Here is a 16,363-nt window from a genome sequence, read left to right as displayed (position 1 = left end):
TCTTCTAAACCTGGATACTCCCACCAGTTTAATGAGGAGGAACAAAGATTACGTGGTTGGACATACCACTCAAATCTGCTCTGTAATGGCTTGGGCCCAATGCCATACAGAGCCGTGAAGACTATGCACATTGATTTGAATAGTACCCTCTGCTTAACTGGGAGCCAGTGGAGCTCGGCCAAGGCATGAGACGCTGAGGACTGGCGTGGTTTAATTAGCGCCAGCTTGGCCGCAATTGACTGGATTCTCTGGAGTATCCTTATCAGATATTTAGAAGAATCCAACAACAATGCATTGCAATAAATCAGGTGCTGTTGACTATGTAACTGAAGATGCACTGTGTAATTCATTCTCTGCACATGGATAATTGGTTGTCAGCAAAGGGAAACCTGTGACAGGCTAGGGCAGCTGAAACAGGTATCACTTAACTAGAAAGAGGGATACCTTTTCATACTTTGAAATTATAGCATCTGCAATAATCCACATTAATAGCATGAAACCTCCACGCCCAAAACTGTGAATGGTGGTGTTTGTGTCTTCAATACCAGAAGCTCCTACCTCCTGATTCTTATCAACCTATCAGATTCCTTTGGTGTTGTTAATCATAAACCCTCCCAAAACTCCCAAGCAGCAGAACAGGTGTTCAAATGGTTCACACCCTATCTTTGTGACAGATGCCAATACATCAAAGGGGTAAATTCTGTCTCTAATCCTAGCAAAGCCTCAAAGGACTCCTTCTCACCACCTTACATTTCAAACTTTATGAGGAATCACTAGGTGATGTATTACAAAACAGGTTATTTCTCCTTTCTGCAACATGTGGATAATACTCTTCTATATACGCAGATCAAATGCGCTCACCTTCACTCTTAAAGAAATTCCAAAACTAAAACATAACTACAGTTGAAGACTAGATTTCTCCTTTCCCACATCAAAGGCTAGAAACTTCCAACTGATGAGAAAAATCAAATGAAGGACATTCGTCTTTCACAAAAAATGATCAACTCAGTAGAATCTCTTGCCTGCAAGGTTCACTAGCCTTTACTCCAAAACCGCCATGCCAAACAGAGCATAATGAACATCAGATCCAACTAAAAATTCTGCCTAGCCTCAAGCCTATCTTACCAAAGGAAGGCCTTAAATTAGCCGTCCAAGCTTCAGTCATGAAATGTTTAGTTTAGGGTAATATTCTGCCTACTGTCTACTATTAATGGTTACCTGGCAAAATCCTTGCAAAGAAACCTAATAGTAAAGCAACATTGTACTCTGCCAACTTGGAGGTACAAAATGTCTCGCAGGGCTGTGAAATAATGTTTTTATAACAGTTTGATACATTGTGCATGTTAGAACAGAAGAAAAGTGGTCTAGAATTAGACATTAATTAACAAAAACAGATGCACCTACAATGCAAAGATCCAAGATTTAGATAGCCAAATTCACCAGCCTGTATGTAGACATGCAAAACTATATCCCTGCAATTAAAGGAAACCTGGCGGAGTATGCATTGAGGCAATGTGCAAAAGCACATTTCTCTTTTAATTTTCTGCTCTCTGGAGAAAACGTGTTTCTACCTGAAGAAACCGTCTCCATTGAATCCTTGTAAAACTACCCTTTCCTTACTGGTCCTTTAAATAAAGCTAACTTCACAGAGGAGTACATTTGCATGTTTTATGAGCGTGCGAAACAACCTGAATAAATGTTTTGGAATACCCACTAGTTAATTACTTTTGTGAGTGCACACCATACGTGGCATGGCCGCTGTTACTAGAATGCCCATAAAATTGTTAGGGTGTAGAATCCACTACAAAGGTCCCCTGTTCAAGATTGTGCAAATCAGCATCACATAATTTCTCTCCGCAGATCAGTTTTTTACTCAAATAAGTACCAACTGTGTGTGAAAAAGAACTTTGTGGATCAGACCCAGTGTTAGCACTCATTGCTCTTATCTTGAGTAACACCAATTGTGACATGACGCAAATGAGATGCAATTAATTGCCAGGGTCCTTCCGAATTGCTTCCCTTTTCAACTCCCTTTCTAAACGTCCTCTCACACAAAAAACTCCTATGCTATCTAATTGGAAAAGAAGAATGCAGCCACCTGCCTCCCTTATAATCTACCACAAAAGGTTCATGCCCCATCCTATATCTAAAGCAAAACCTAGCGACTGATCGTGGTGTTGAGTTTGCATGAACTATTCACCATGCTTCCAATGAGCATCTACTGGCTCCCGAGTCTTTGAAGACATGGGTAGCGGCTGAAAAGGGATGGAAGTGTTAGTGCAGTGTCTTTCCCTGCAAAACGTACCTAGGGTCTGTGGAGATGCTGTGGAAATTCTACTGCATCTTTCAAAAAGGAAGTAAAAGCAATTCTCATGGCAAAATTCACCTGACCATAGACTAAATAAATTCTGAGATCAATCGTTCCCTTACTAGTAACCCTTACTATGACAAGGGTACAACTAGACATCCTAGTCACTTTATCTGCCCTTGACTTGATTCAACGGGTATGTCCTGTTATGCACCCTACTGCTTTCCTTTGCACGAGATGTTATGTATACGTGATTCACCTGCATTTATTTGTTTTGTATAATTAGACATATCTAATGTAAAGCGCTCTGATATCCGCAAGGATCTTGTTCGCGCTCTATAAAACCGTCAAAATAAATAAAATTAAAATAAAAAGGGCTTGAGTTGATGCTACTGCCCGTGCCTGCCTACCTCTTCCCTCAACTCTTCGGGGATCCGTGAAGAGGAAGGAATGGAAGAGTCTCCTGGGAGAATGTGAGTGGGACAGAAGAAAACATTTATCATGTACAATATTTCCATTGGTGAAAAGTAGTTGCAAATTGTGCACCAACATTTTGTAAATGGAATAGTATTTTGCAAGTAGACCTATATATAAAGGTCGGTAGACCACCATGTCTGTGATAGTGTTTAAAAAAAGTGTTTTTTTAATGCTGCCTGTTTTCCTTAAAGGAAACTGTACAGTTTTTGAAACAAAATGTTTTCTTTTCCAAAATATTTTACTGAGAGTTGATAGTGGTCACATGGATCAATGCCTACTCTCTCTCAAGCGTATTTCAAGATTCTGAATGGGGAAGTGATTCAAAGAGGACATTTTCCCCTTTGTGAGCCAGTCACCATACCAATTGAGGAGTCTGTAACTTTTCAGTTTTTTGCGACTGATTATGGTTACAAAGCATTGATATATCAGAGTCAGCACTGCTATATATAATTGATGCCCAAAATACACCCCATCCAAACTGCTATTTGGAACCTTCTCTAAAACCGTTTAGGGATTCAGAAAACCTTTGATGGGTTGCGAAATAGGTTTAGTACATTTGGAAAGGGGTTTTAGCATTCGCAATCTCTATCGTTTACCAAACAGGAGACTTTGCAAAAGCTAAAGCCTTCATACAGGAGGCCCTTAAAAGTTAGTCTACTTACTAATAAAATGCCTTCAAATTGTATGTATTCTTGTGTTTAAGTCAGTCACGAAAATAAAATTATATAATCTTAGAATTGTATAAAGGTTGATATATTTGAGTATTCAGGATTTGCTTCTATTTTCTAGTTTTTTTATTAATAACTCTGTTCTCAGACAGTACAAAACGAGATTGTCTCAGACAATGGGCCTGTAATTCTCAGTTGATGCTGACCGCAAAGTCAGCAAATGTGAAACAAATGTTTATTAGTTGGGACAGAAGTGACATACAGGACACTAATTTAGAAAAGTGGGGTGGATGTGTGCAGGAGCCGAGTACCACTCATAATTCCTGAATCTGCACTATTAACATCCTAAATGCAGGTGTTACACTATACACCTCAGAATTGTACTTTAGTTTTCCACACCAGAATTCCTTCAGGATCTGTACTTGACATATTTAAATCCAGCTAAAGTAGAAGCACTATGCCACAGGTCAGGAGTAGCATAAAGGTAATTGCTTAAAACTGAAACACAGGGTGACCGTTTTTAAGAATCCACATTCAATACCATAGTACTACTTTAGTTGGAGCTCATAATTTTACATATTCAATATTCTGCTGAAGAATCAGATCAATTTACTCCAATTTATGATCTAATCTAGAATCACGATGTACTACAAAATCAATATTTATATCTAGGGGAAAGGAAATGTGCTTAATTTTAATCACTCGACTTTTAGTTTTTTTTAATGTTTGTGTGCTTTTAAAAGCGAGAATTTGTTTATTATTGAGAAAATCACACATTCTAGAACATTGGCAGTTTTACTAAAAATTTCAGGATACAAGTGTTTTCTTTTCTCCTGAAATAGTCTTAGACCATGTCCATTTAAACACTTCACACTTACTGAGTAGACACTTTGAATGTGCACTAAATTAAATTTATATTTTTGCTCTTTCACAGGAGGTCTCCAGTTGCAAGTCAGCCACCAATTGCAAGAGTCAGTCTTCAAGGTTAGTGGGAAAAGTTTTTTTTTTACATAAAATATCCCCAATGTCCTACAATATCACAGATGTGTTGCTATCAAAAGGTCTGGTCTTTCTTTGGCGATTTGGAAACACAAATATTCAGTTTATTCTGCACAGATAGAATAGTAACACTAAAGAGTGCATTGTCCTACGCTGCTTATGAATTTACAGTCTGCTGAACATCTTTCACTATGTATGACCAGCCTCTTTAAGTGTAATGAGCACAACTCAAAGTGCAGGTCATGGTCAAGGCAAGCTATTGCCCCATTCTCAAATAGTACTTTATTGCATACTAAGGGCCTGATTATGGAGTTGGGCGGGCGACACTGACGCAGAAGCAGGGCAGCCAACTAGGAGTCAGAGTTCCCGCTGCCGCATTACAATGCAACCGCCTTCACGGTGGTCGCATTATGTATTCTTCGTATGCTGCGTGTGCTGCGGGCTGCAGCACACGCCGCAATACAAAAAAAAATAATCAGACATATCCCTGCATCATGTGGCAGGCACCATGCGGTGCCTGCCACATGGTGCAGGGATATGTAGAGAGTCACCATAGGTACCCCCAGGGCCCATATCGGAGGGCAGGCACCGCCACCGTTGTACGTATTGCAGTCCCTGCAACGGGCCGACGGGCTGAAGGAGCCCGTGGATACGTGGCGATCAGTATCTCTGCCCACCCTCCATCCGCCCACCATGTTAATGCGGCGGGTAGGCCCATTGAGTCCGATGGTGGTGGGACCGCCACCAATGGCCTGGCAGTAGCAGTCCTACCACCATTGTAATGAGGCTCCAAGAGCCTCCTTTTTTCCTGCTTTCCTCTTTTGTAGTTCTTCCTGATCTAGAGTTCTTCTCTTATGCACAACAGTAGGAGTGTAATCTGACAAATAAAATATATACTTCTAGATTCTAACCCTGTGGCTTACACCCCAACTGAGGAAAAGAAACCAAAAAGACAAACCTGCCTTGTAATTTATTGTGAATTATTTGTAATGTGCAAACACCTGCTGGGGGAACATCTGCAAACACAGCAAACAATGCAACATAAATAAATCCCCATTGTATACTGGCCAAAACAATAATGGAAGGAAGTAATAAAGTAGAACTCTATAATCAACAAAAAAATGTGTACAGCAAGACGGAAACTCAAATCACACAAGCGTTAGCAAAAGAAATAAGTATGGTTTTCATAATGCTTGCAAACATAGGGTTGCACAAATTATATTTGTATACATCAGGATATTAAATAACCGCTATTCTTGAAACACACAAAAGAGAGTGTAGCTTGTTTAATATGCTGCCTTCAATAGGTTTAACCAGAGAGCTTGACTTGATTTGTAAAAGAATAGAGTGTCAGGTCCATATTGTTGCTCAGGGACACAAGAGCGACACTATGGAAGCTTTAGGTGCCAAATACCAATGCGTTTTAGTCTTGATTCAAGGAATCATGTCTTTTTAATCCACCACCCGAACCTCCCTGGCGCTTGACCTCATTCTTGTAGGTTCTCTTTCATGCCTGTCTTTCCCCCTTCTTCATGGGTGTTCTGTCTTTCTCTTCGTATGGTGTGTTTTCTCTCTATTACTCAAAGTCTTATGAGGAAAAATAATCGCTGGCCCCCAAAAATTACTGCTAGTGGGTCCCAGCCACATTCACGGCTCAAATTAAGTACTGATGCCATGCTATCGTAACACACACAACTTGTCATGTCAGAGTCAGCTATGGCCTTAAAACTCTCAGACTGTGCTCTGTAACACTGTAGCGGCCACTATTAGGCACGGGTGGTGGGGCGTAGGGGTTGGGGAGGGGAGAATGGAGGACTGAATGAAAAAAATAAAAATAAACTCACTTACCTGAATGCAGTCAGGTGCTTCCGCCTCCACTCTATCTCCTCCGCCCCACAATAGGAAGCTCCCAGCCTCCCAGAAGCCCCTGTCCAATCACAACACTGCCTTTAGCTGTGTTGTGATTGTCTGAGTGCCGTAGTTCGGTGCTCAGACAGGGACTTGGAGGCTTTTCATGTTCTTCATCAAGCTGTGTAATGCAGCCTGGTGGGGAAGAGGCAACTGTGCTTTACACTCGTACCCTGCTCCCTGCACTGGCCAGCCTGGCCCAGCCGCCCCGTACCCCATTAGGAGGGGAAATGAAAATGATAATAACCTTAGTTATTAACATTTTTGTTTTAGTTTTCACACTGCTTGGAGAGCAGCGGGGCGATGCTCTTCGCTGTAGCGGAGAAGCCACCACTGCTGTAACCTTAAAGGAAATGTGTTGGCTCATACATGGAGTGCAGTGCTCATCATCCGTCAGTAAAAGCATAGCCTCATTAGAAGTTCTTTTGGAGGCGCGGAATAGAAGGATTTCTAACTTGTGCAAAACTTCCACCCACCACCTGACCAAAAGCCATAGACTAGATGTTCCTCTTGAGTCTGACAGAAGTCCTTGAAGATTCTGTCTCAAAGGTGCATTACCGCAAGCCCCTACTCAATGTCCCTCTTGAGTCAGACAGCAGACATTGATGAGTCTTTCAGAAAGATTCAGTGCCAGAGTCATTACTAGATGTTCCTGTTGAGTCAGACACAAGACAGTGCCATACCAGGCGGCATTACCTTAGGCCTAGAAGGCCTATGAGCTTAAAACAACCATCACTGCCCACTCACCAGCATACCAGAGATGTGAATGTTTGCTTTTTTTGAAAATGAAACGCAACGTTGGAAATAGCCTGACTGTGCTTTTGATCATGACAGATCATTAAGAGAAGGGTTCTGGAACACTTAAATTTCCATAATCACTTTTGCAAGTCAACTGATGTTAGCTACTTTCTATGGACTACATAATTATGCCAACGTCATCATTTAGGGCCAGATGTAGGTATCCAAATACCGGTCGGTAACGGCCGAAAATACCGATGTTCGGCCGTTACCGACCGGTATTTGGATACTGAGATGTAGGGCATCTCAAAATACAGATTCGGTAATTTTACCGAATCGGTCATTTTACCGAATCGGTAAATTTACCGAATCAGTAAAATTACCGAATTTGTATTTTGAGATGTAGGTGGCACTGTAAACAGTGCCACAGGGCTTTACGGATTCGTTATTTACCACCAACTATTAGTTGGTGGTAAATAACGAATACCTGTGTATATGCAAATCTGTGCATGTACACCTGTGCCATGTGACAGACATACATGCCCTTAGGGCATGTATGTGTGCCACATGGCACACACGCAATAATCAGGGGTGCAACAGGGTGTCAAAGTGACACCCTGCCACCCTTGACCATTTCACAATTTTACCGAATCGGTATTTACCGATTAGGTAATTGACATTCATTCCTATGGGCCCGAAGGCCCATAGGAATGAATGGCAATTACTGAATCGGTAAATACCGATTCGGTAATTACCGAATCTTACCGATTCGGTAAAAAATACAGAATTATTACCTACATCTAATTTACTGATTCTAAAATACCGAATCTGTAAAATTCGGTATTTTAGAATCGGTAAAAAAGATTTACCTACATCTAGCCCTTAGTTCTTGAAGAAGCATGTAAATCATCCTAATGTTTATAGATATTACCATTCTCTGGTACTTAGCATCTGCCTTTATTCTGTACCCGGAATAGCCCTCTGTTTGTTTGAAGCTGATAAGAATACACAAATAAAAAAGTGTAGCATGAACAGACCAGTAGGTGGGCCTCAGAGGGACTACTTTGTTAGCCACTCAGGTATGCATGTGGTAAATGTATGAAGATTCGGTTGCTGCTGTGACAGTCAGTACTATATGTATCTCTTGATCCAGGCTTTAGTCATTGGAGAGTCTTCCACAATGGTACAGAATGGCAAGTCATCACTAAACGTCTCACTTGACTCAGGCACAAGTCTTCGATGGGTTTTTCATAAGGGTGTAGTACTGCATCCTCTTGAGGCAGACATATATCTTTGCTGTACCTTGCTTCTTTACATGGGCCTTTAGTAGAGGTTAAAACAAACACTTCTGCCCCCTCAATACAGGATACCAGAGCTTCATGGAGACAGCAGATCACTGTGGCCTTCTCATTCATTGAAAGTGGAACAGAGCAATGGGAAATGTAGCTGTCATTTTGAGCAAAGCAAATCCTAACAAGGGCGCAGCTTCAATACACAGGGTTGTATATGTATTTGTGATAGCCCTATGATTTGTAATTCCCTATTGTATAATAAATTAATATGCCAATGATGGATTATGATGGCGGTAGTCACTAATCACAGCTCTAGTCTGTAACCTCAGCAGCTGTTTATCAGTTACTGGGAACTAAAATAATATCCAGTTCTGATGCCGAACACAACATCTTTATTGATGAGATACCTAAGTTGTGCTAAATTGTTGCTAACCTTTGTAACATTGCATGCAAAATACTGAAATCAGAATGTCATGGACACGTGGGACAAGCAGTATCCAAAAGGAGCTCACCCAAACAAGCCTATGGCTGGAAGAGGCAGATCGAAAAGCCCCTCTTGCATATTGCTATTGGTCTTAATGTTGTGTTTATGTAATTAGGTCAGGCAGGCAGCTAAATCTGTTTGTAGCTTTAGAAAGAAAGGAGTGTATGACTGAATATCAACCCACAGAATATCATCATATAATAATATCGAGGGCAGGATTTAGAGGGACAAAATATCGAAAAGTAGGTGCATATACGGAATTATATAGTGACTATTTCTAATTCCACACCCATGGGCTTTAAAGATATATGTACCGCGTAGGTAAAAAGGCGTGGAGTTAGGTAAAGAAAATCTAGGCTTACGTGACAATATTTGTTTTCGATATTCTGTCCACTTGATGAGCAGGTGTCGATTTTCGTGGTTCCAATCCCTAAAGAGGAACAACATAAAACAATGTTCTGCACAACACATAGATAAAGCAGTCCTAGAAGAGATAAGCTGTGGTGGGTACTCTTCGTCCAGATTTGAGGCAGTAAAAGCTGTAGCCACCTTCCAGCTTATCACTGTCGCATACACAGATAATGTTTTGGTTTGTGTTTATTACTGGTGAAGTTGTTAATTTGCTTTAAGTCTTATAGGATACTATTCCACAATATCACCCCTGACACGTTATTGATTTTTATCCCAATTTCAACACGTGCAAACTCTGAATGAGCAAGTTTGGGTCAGAACAGGAGCACATGCTTCTGACTGACTGCTGGAAATGGAAGAGATCTGATAGATGTTTTGAGACTTTTCTGTTCCATGTTCTTAAACCAAATCTGTGTTGGATCTTAGTCACATAAGTGCAGCCAATTCAGTTGAAAACTCATAAACATTGTTCCTTTGCATAGGTACTGTGGATGTATCTGTTGTGATTCAGTTTTAAGGGTTGAACAGATTATTGTTTAGGACAAATTCATGGCCATTCGGTATTGACCTCACTGCTGCATGTATTATTCATTTGTGGTGTTCACCTGTTAAAACAATAAAACAAAAGGTGATAAGAGGATTCTTGCAAAAAGTCTAGCCACTGGCAATCGCTCGGGGGAGCATTCCAACCCCCCTCAGTTTGGACCTAGCCATATGCAAATCAGTCTTGAACCTGCTTCAATAAGATCAGTCCAGTCCGAACTGCCAGGCTAGGTCCTCCCTGAACCAGAACCCAAGGCTGCTTTTGCCCTGATTTGGCCTTTTCAGTCAGGTGGAGTTTGATTCCAGTGGGACAGTGAGGAAGGCACCCATGTCTGGGCATACCCTCAGTGACTGTGTCACTGGAACCAAGCTATACCTGTCTGATGAGCCCTAATCAGGGTGAAGCCAGTCCTGAGTTGCTTATCTTCCGGTTCAGGGAGGACCTGGCTTGGCTGTTCTGGCTGGACTGTTCTCATTGGAGCAGGGTCAAAACTGATTTGCATATAGCTTGGTCCAAACTGAGGTGGCACGGTGTGCAACATAACAATGAACTGGGATGCGGCCTCAAGTAATTACCAGTGGCTGAGATTAATTCAAGTATTCCATCCATCACTTTCTGGTACACCTGTTAAAACAGGACATATTTTGATAACTCATATAGATGGAAATTTGACTATTTCGCACTCACCTGTAGCTTTTGGTTTGTACTTATATCTACTGTGTAAACTGATTTACTCAGCCTAAGAAATGCATCATATGATTGGAGCCCATATTGCTCTTCATTGGAGTGGAAGATGCTCTTTATTGCCCACTTATACTTATTTGCACTTCAAATGTCATCAGTCTTCCACAAACAAATTACACTACTGACACAAAATGCTGGCCACATGATCCCAACGACTAGTTGCCAAATTCAGCCTGAACATTACTCTATGATTTGGGGGGGAAAAGACCGAGCTGCTTCTTTTCTTCCTTCCTTAGATTGGTACCAACGGGTCTCCTTCTACATCGAGTGCAATAATGTAAGACCACAACAGACAAAGCTATATGCTGCTTCAAGCATTGACTTCAAACTGCTATCTCTTTGACTCTCAAGAATCTGGACTGTGTCTGCAAAATGTGCCACAAAATGTGAAAACTCTGGCTATAAATCGGTCATATGTAGGATCCAATCGCCATTGTAGCCACAGAAACTGTTAACCTAGCCAGAAACACTTAGGTTTGCCTATGTCCGCTGCTTCTTGTACAGTGCCCCCCTCGCACCATGCATTAGAAGTAGGTGCGCATTCCTGCAGTACGCGATTCCTCAATGAAATACCCCTGCCTCATGCAAGAATGAATGGTTTGGTTTCCATCGCCTCTTCTCTCACAACATTCTCGCTGCCTCACCATCCCTTTATGTGTGGATTGTCTACAACACACTTGTCAGCGTGTGCGTGCGTGAATGCATGTATGTGTGTGCGCGTGTGTGTGTGAGTGCATAATGCAGATTGAGGCTTACTTTTGTCAACAGTACAATTAACCTCTTTTTTATTAAAAGCAATGCTTGCTGTGAGAAATCAATTCAAATGAATTCCCGGATTGTCCTTTTTTTTTTAAAAGTAAAAAAAAAAAGTCCAATGTCTTTGGAGAGTGAGAAGTTTGAATTGGCTGCGCTTGTGAATGGGGAGCCTGTGAAGCTTTCTGAGGTGTGATGTGGGTGTGGCGTGGCAGTTGTGGGAGACGGTGTAGGAGCTGTTTGGAGATTCAGGCGTAGAGAGGATTGTGTAGTCCAGTCTGCTGGTGATAAGTGCTTGCGTCACAGTCCATCTGGTGTTCTGAGGCAACCATCGGATGACCAGCTCTGTGGTCTGCATGTCTGATCTATCCCATCACGCATGATGGTATGGTGGCGGCTTAGTTCTCTTCTGTCACTTCAAAGTTTGGTGTCTTTACCGAGGAGGATTCTTTCTTTGGCAAGAGCCGGCAAAGCAGCAAATCCATTCCCAACCTCAGGGTTTATGCAGCTTTAACCCCTTCGACGCTCATGACGAGCTGGGCTCGTCATGAGGTAGCCTCCTGCTACGCTCATGACGAGCCCAGCTCGTCATGAATAATGGGTTTTTGTAAAGAAGAGCACAGGAGGGGAATTTCGCTAGCGCTCATGTGGTTAAGAGGCCATGGCGGTGTATGGGGCTACATTGCAAGCAGACCAGATAACCCATTGTCTGTCAAAATGGGATTTCAAGTGGCCTTGAATTTTGGGACAAATATCCACCTGCAGGAGTGCCAACTCACACGGCACCGCTGTTTGACACGTGGCGCCATCACCAATCACATGGCCACAAGGAGAGCAGGTGCAATCACACAGTGAGCTGGAAATCCCTGAGCAGAAGCAGTGTCCAGATACGGTGAGTGGGGTCTACACAGATAGTCCCCAATTAAAACCTCTCCAGACCTCTGGAGGACATGGAAGGTGGTGCAAGATGAGTTCCCGATAGCTGTGGGGCAGGGTGGCAGTGGCTGCTTAGGCAGAGCGGGGGTCCAAAGGCCTAATTGCCATGGCCTTGCCCCCGTTTTCTTCTTGCAAATTCACATGGTGAAAAATATCCTTAAATTGCCAGGTCTGTAACTGCACAGTCAGATGGAACTGTGCCCGGACAACATGACAGGGTTTGCGCAGGGCTTTAAGTGGGCCGTGTCTCACCGAGTCTGAGCGCCAGCAGTTTTTTTAAGGAGGCCTCGAAACGGGTCTCTATCGGGCTCTGTTTTGTGCCCTGACACAAGGGTCCGTTTTTTTCCAGACTGCAGTGACAGCAGGCACATCGACGAGCACTTCTCAATTCTCACTAGCGGAGTAGTTATGGTAGGTATGATGTTACTTGTTGTGTCATATATCTGAATGCAGTGACAGAAACGGCAAAATACAAGTCGGGCGGCACACTATGCTAGGAACCGATTTTTTTGTGTAAATGTTTTAAGCCACGCCCCCAATTACATTGGCCGTGCCCCTTTGAGAGACCCCGCCCTGTTTTTTCATCCCACTTAAAGCCTTGGGTTTGAGGAAAACCTGCAAGAATCAGAGCGATAGCACCGGTTTCAGCATAGTGTTTCCCAGTACTTATGTCGAAACTCCTAGTTGCTCAGTACGGGTGGTTACACCTCCAAGAGTCAATAACGGCCCGTGCGGTACCGGCCCACTTGTAACAGGGCCCATGATGCGTGCGTGTCATCCTGAGCTAGTTCATCGGCGCCGGATGGTATTATGAGCCTCAGTGAGCCATCATTGTTCCATAATTGGACCAAGGAACACATTAGCACTCTAGGCCACTAGATGGCCCAATGGTAAAATATATTGTGCTACCAGCTAAACCACTGGGATCAGGCGCGCAACACCCATTGGGCTCACGGGGCTTTACCCCCCCTCGTGTTTATCAGCCCGGGGGGAGACAGCTTCGCGGGCTGGCGAGCATCAAATTGCAGCCGCACCTGAGTACCTAACAGGTCTTTAAAATACCATTTACGTGTAATTGAGGCTTTTGTTGTGTGTTCACCATTCTTACAGACACTCTGTCCTTGTTTGGAAGAATTAGCTCCCCCCCCCCCAGCCCCCCCCTATGTCTCCCTTTAACATCCTTGATGCCTGGAACGTGGTCATTGCTGTGTTTTTCCTGATTTCGAAGGTTTCTTGAGTTTAGCGAGTGCAAAAGGAAAGATTTTACACAAATGTGGGTAGTGTGTGCTTATGGCTAGAGGCTGGAAGCGAGGGGGCAGAAGCTCATGTATTATTGCCCAGAGGCTGCAGGGCATTAACTGCTGTCAGGTGCGGGCCTTAACCTCTGTTATTTGCCACGTCCCTTTGTGTATTCTCGTTCCTCTGGCTTGGGTCCATCATTGCAGGGAATGACAATTAACAGGGCCTAATGATCACATCAGGGGACAATGCCGCCTATTGAATGCCAAATCCAGGAAGTGCCAGCTTTCTGCTTTGCCTGCTTGCATTTACTTCTTGAATAGGGAGAGGTGATAAATTATTCCATTGATTGGTCCGGACTTGTTAAGGAATCACTCAGCTTTACTCTGCGCATCTGTGATTGCGGCAGATTCTGTCGTCAGCATGTGTCATGGGGTAAAATTTAGATACCTGGAAAATAGCTGATGTATCATATAGACTGTGTAGGGTGATTCATCTCAGTGAGGAACTTATGCTCTTCAAGTGTAAATGATATGCAGAAGGGGTGGGGCTCACATATATAGGAATAACATATCCTCAGCTCAGGAGGACCTGCTAGGCAGGGGCGTAGCTTGTTCAGAAAGGCTGCTAGGGGTGGTTTGTAGGGGGTGGGGGAGCAGAGCATGAAGGGGGCTTAAGGGCCAATGGAAAGGGAAAGGAGTACAGACTCTGAGGGGTACTTAAAATAGTATTTTGTGAAATACCCTTGTTTTAAGACCTTCAAAACAGAAGAGTGTAAATGTGTGTTTTTGTCTGAGTGGGTATTAAAAATTCCAGGTGACATCTGACAGACACCTTACCATACCCAACTGAAAGCTCCTGCACCAAACTATTTACTAAATAATGCATTTATTAGGGAGGTGTGATACCCCCTCCCAAAGATACGCCCGTGCTGCTAGGGTGGAGTGCTTCTAAATGAACATATGAGTCAGGCAAAAGGTTAAAAGTGATCTCATGAACCCGGAGAGCAGCAATTGTAAGAATGAATCACAAATGTAGCATTAAGAGGTTTAATGGCTGGCCCTTGGAGGACTCAGCTAGAGGGAACGAGAGGAAGGCCACAACATGAACAACTGCCTGCATGGCCACTTAAAGGGTTTCAGACTCGATACCTACTCCCCCGCAAGGGCGAAGAGAGCTCACTATTCAATCTACCTGGGATCTGAGCTCACAGATCCTTGTGTTCTCAGGAAAGCAGAGTCAGAGGAACTTCAGTGATATGGAGGCTGTAAAAGGCCAATATTCATAAGACAAGGCACTTACCTGTACCACTGTGTGTGTCTTCAGGACCCAAACAGAAGGACCCTGGATTGCTTCAATGGGATCCAGGAACAGAACACCTTGTACAGATCACATCACGTGACTTATGTTTACAGGTTCCCGCTGAAATACATGAACCTTCCTTTGGACCTCAGGCTTAGACCCAGGGCATTCCACAACCGAGGACTTTTTGAGTCCCCCTATCCTCCACCCCAACCACACTTCTGCTGTTTGAAGCGAACACAAACTAGGAAACACAAGCAAAAGCATGTAGCACCTGAGACAGACAAGCAAGACAGAGGGAGGAACACTCTAGGAGGAATACTTGATGCTTGAACAGAAGTTGTGCGAAATGCAACAGAGGAGACTTTCCAGAGAAGGAGGGCTGAAACAAAATAGCAATCAATATATCTAATAAAAAGTAATATTAAGACATATGTATGAAAAAGCAACATTACCTTGTGGAACAGTTATTGGGAAAGTAAGATGGTTCTCCCTTCATGATATATATTCAATATGTATTCATTTATATATGGAAGATGTTTGTAGCGCCTTGTGGTTACTTCGGAGTGCTGAGGTGAAATCAGGAAAATTACAAAAAGTCTAGAAGAGTAGTGAAAAGTTAGCGTCCAATCACTGAGCAGTGCTCCTCCATCTAATATTCTTCGTCGCAATCCTCAAGAGAGTTGAGTTCAGATTAGGGGAACTGGGAAAGTTCTGTTTACAAATAATGCTGAAGTGCAAGTACTTTGTTTGGGACCTCAGGCTTGTACTCAGACCTTCCACAACCTGCGATATGGACTGATAGGGTATCCCCCCTATGCTGCAATTATTTAGAGGTTCCTTGGGTGATCAAGTGTGCAGGTGTTGCTCTTAGTCTCCTGTGTGGCTCTTGGTGGGGAGCAGTGCTTAATTTGAGCCAGTGGTTTCCGGTGCTCGACACTGGCACTTAATTGCCGGAACCTGCACTTATGACAGCTCCCACCCACATTGTGATGCTGTTTGTGTAATTTAAAGATGAGTAGAAAAACAGTTGTTTGTTAATTCAATATACATTACCAACTAATACCTGCCACCCAGGCCATTCTTATAGCGTTGGCATCCTCGAACAGTCTGAATTGTTACACTTCAGTGTGATGTTAGTAGTTGTGTACGTATAGTGTCAGTATGTGGTGCAAACTGCAGTGGCCTCCTGACGAGGGCTGGCACTAATTTGCTTTTACAAATTAAGCACTGGGGGAGCATGTTTACGAAGATACCCTGGGACTTGCCCTAGTGCGCTTTGCATGCGGTAAAGAAATCCTTCGATTTGGTTTTCATATCCAAGTCTAACCGGGGAAGCATTCAGGACAGGTTTTATATGGCTCTTCTCCAAAGGTTTAGGCATATTCTAGTTGTATGGTTTGCAGCATTTGCAACTTATTTGTGCGTTTCTTTGAAAGTCAGATGTTGATTATATTTTAATAATCTAACTATGTCATCACTATGGCTCTCTTCAGCTCGACTTGGTAGTCTGGTTGGAGGCGTGGGGGCAGCTACCATACAGAGCAGGCAAACCTGAAC

At 43.0% G+C, this 16,363-nt stretch overlaps 1 protein-coding gene across 2 annotated transcripts in view; it reads left to right on the top strand.

The window, feature by feature from the left end:
- Window positions 1-16,363, top strand: part of PDE4B (phosphodiesterase 4B) — a 714,464-nt gene that overhangs the window by 465,517 nt on the left and 232,584 nt on the right. For both annotated transcript variants that reach the window (XM_078668953.1, XM_078668961.1), the window contains exon 5: window positions 4,388-4,437. In XM_078668953.1, the coding sequence (XP_078525079.1) occupies window positions 4,388-4,437 (50 nt within the window). The remainder of the gene's footprint in view (window positions 1-4,387; window positions 4,438-16,363) is intronic.

This window comes from Lissotriton helveticus, chromosome 1_2, assembly GCF_964261635.1.
Source record: "Lissotriton helveticus chromosome 1_2, aLisHel1.1, whole genome shotgun sequence".
Classification (NCBI taxonomy): domain Eukaryota; kingdom Metazoa; phylum Chordata; class Amphibia; order Caudata; family Salamandridae; genus Lissotriton; species Lissotriton helveticus.
This window is presented reverse-complemented; position numbering and strand designations above follow the sequence as displayed.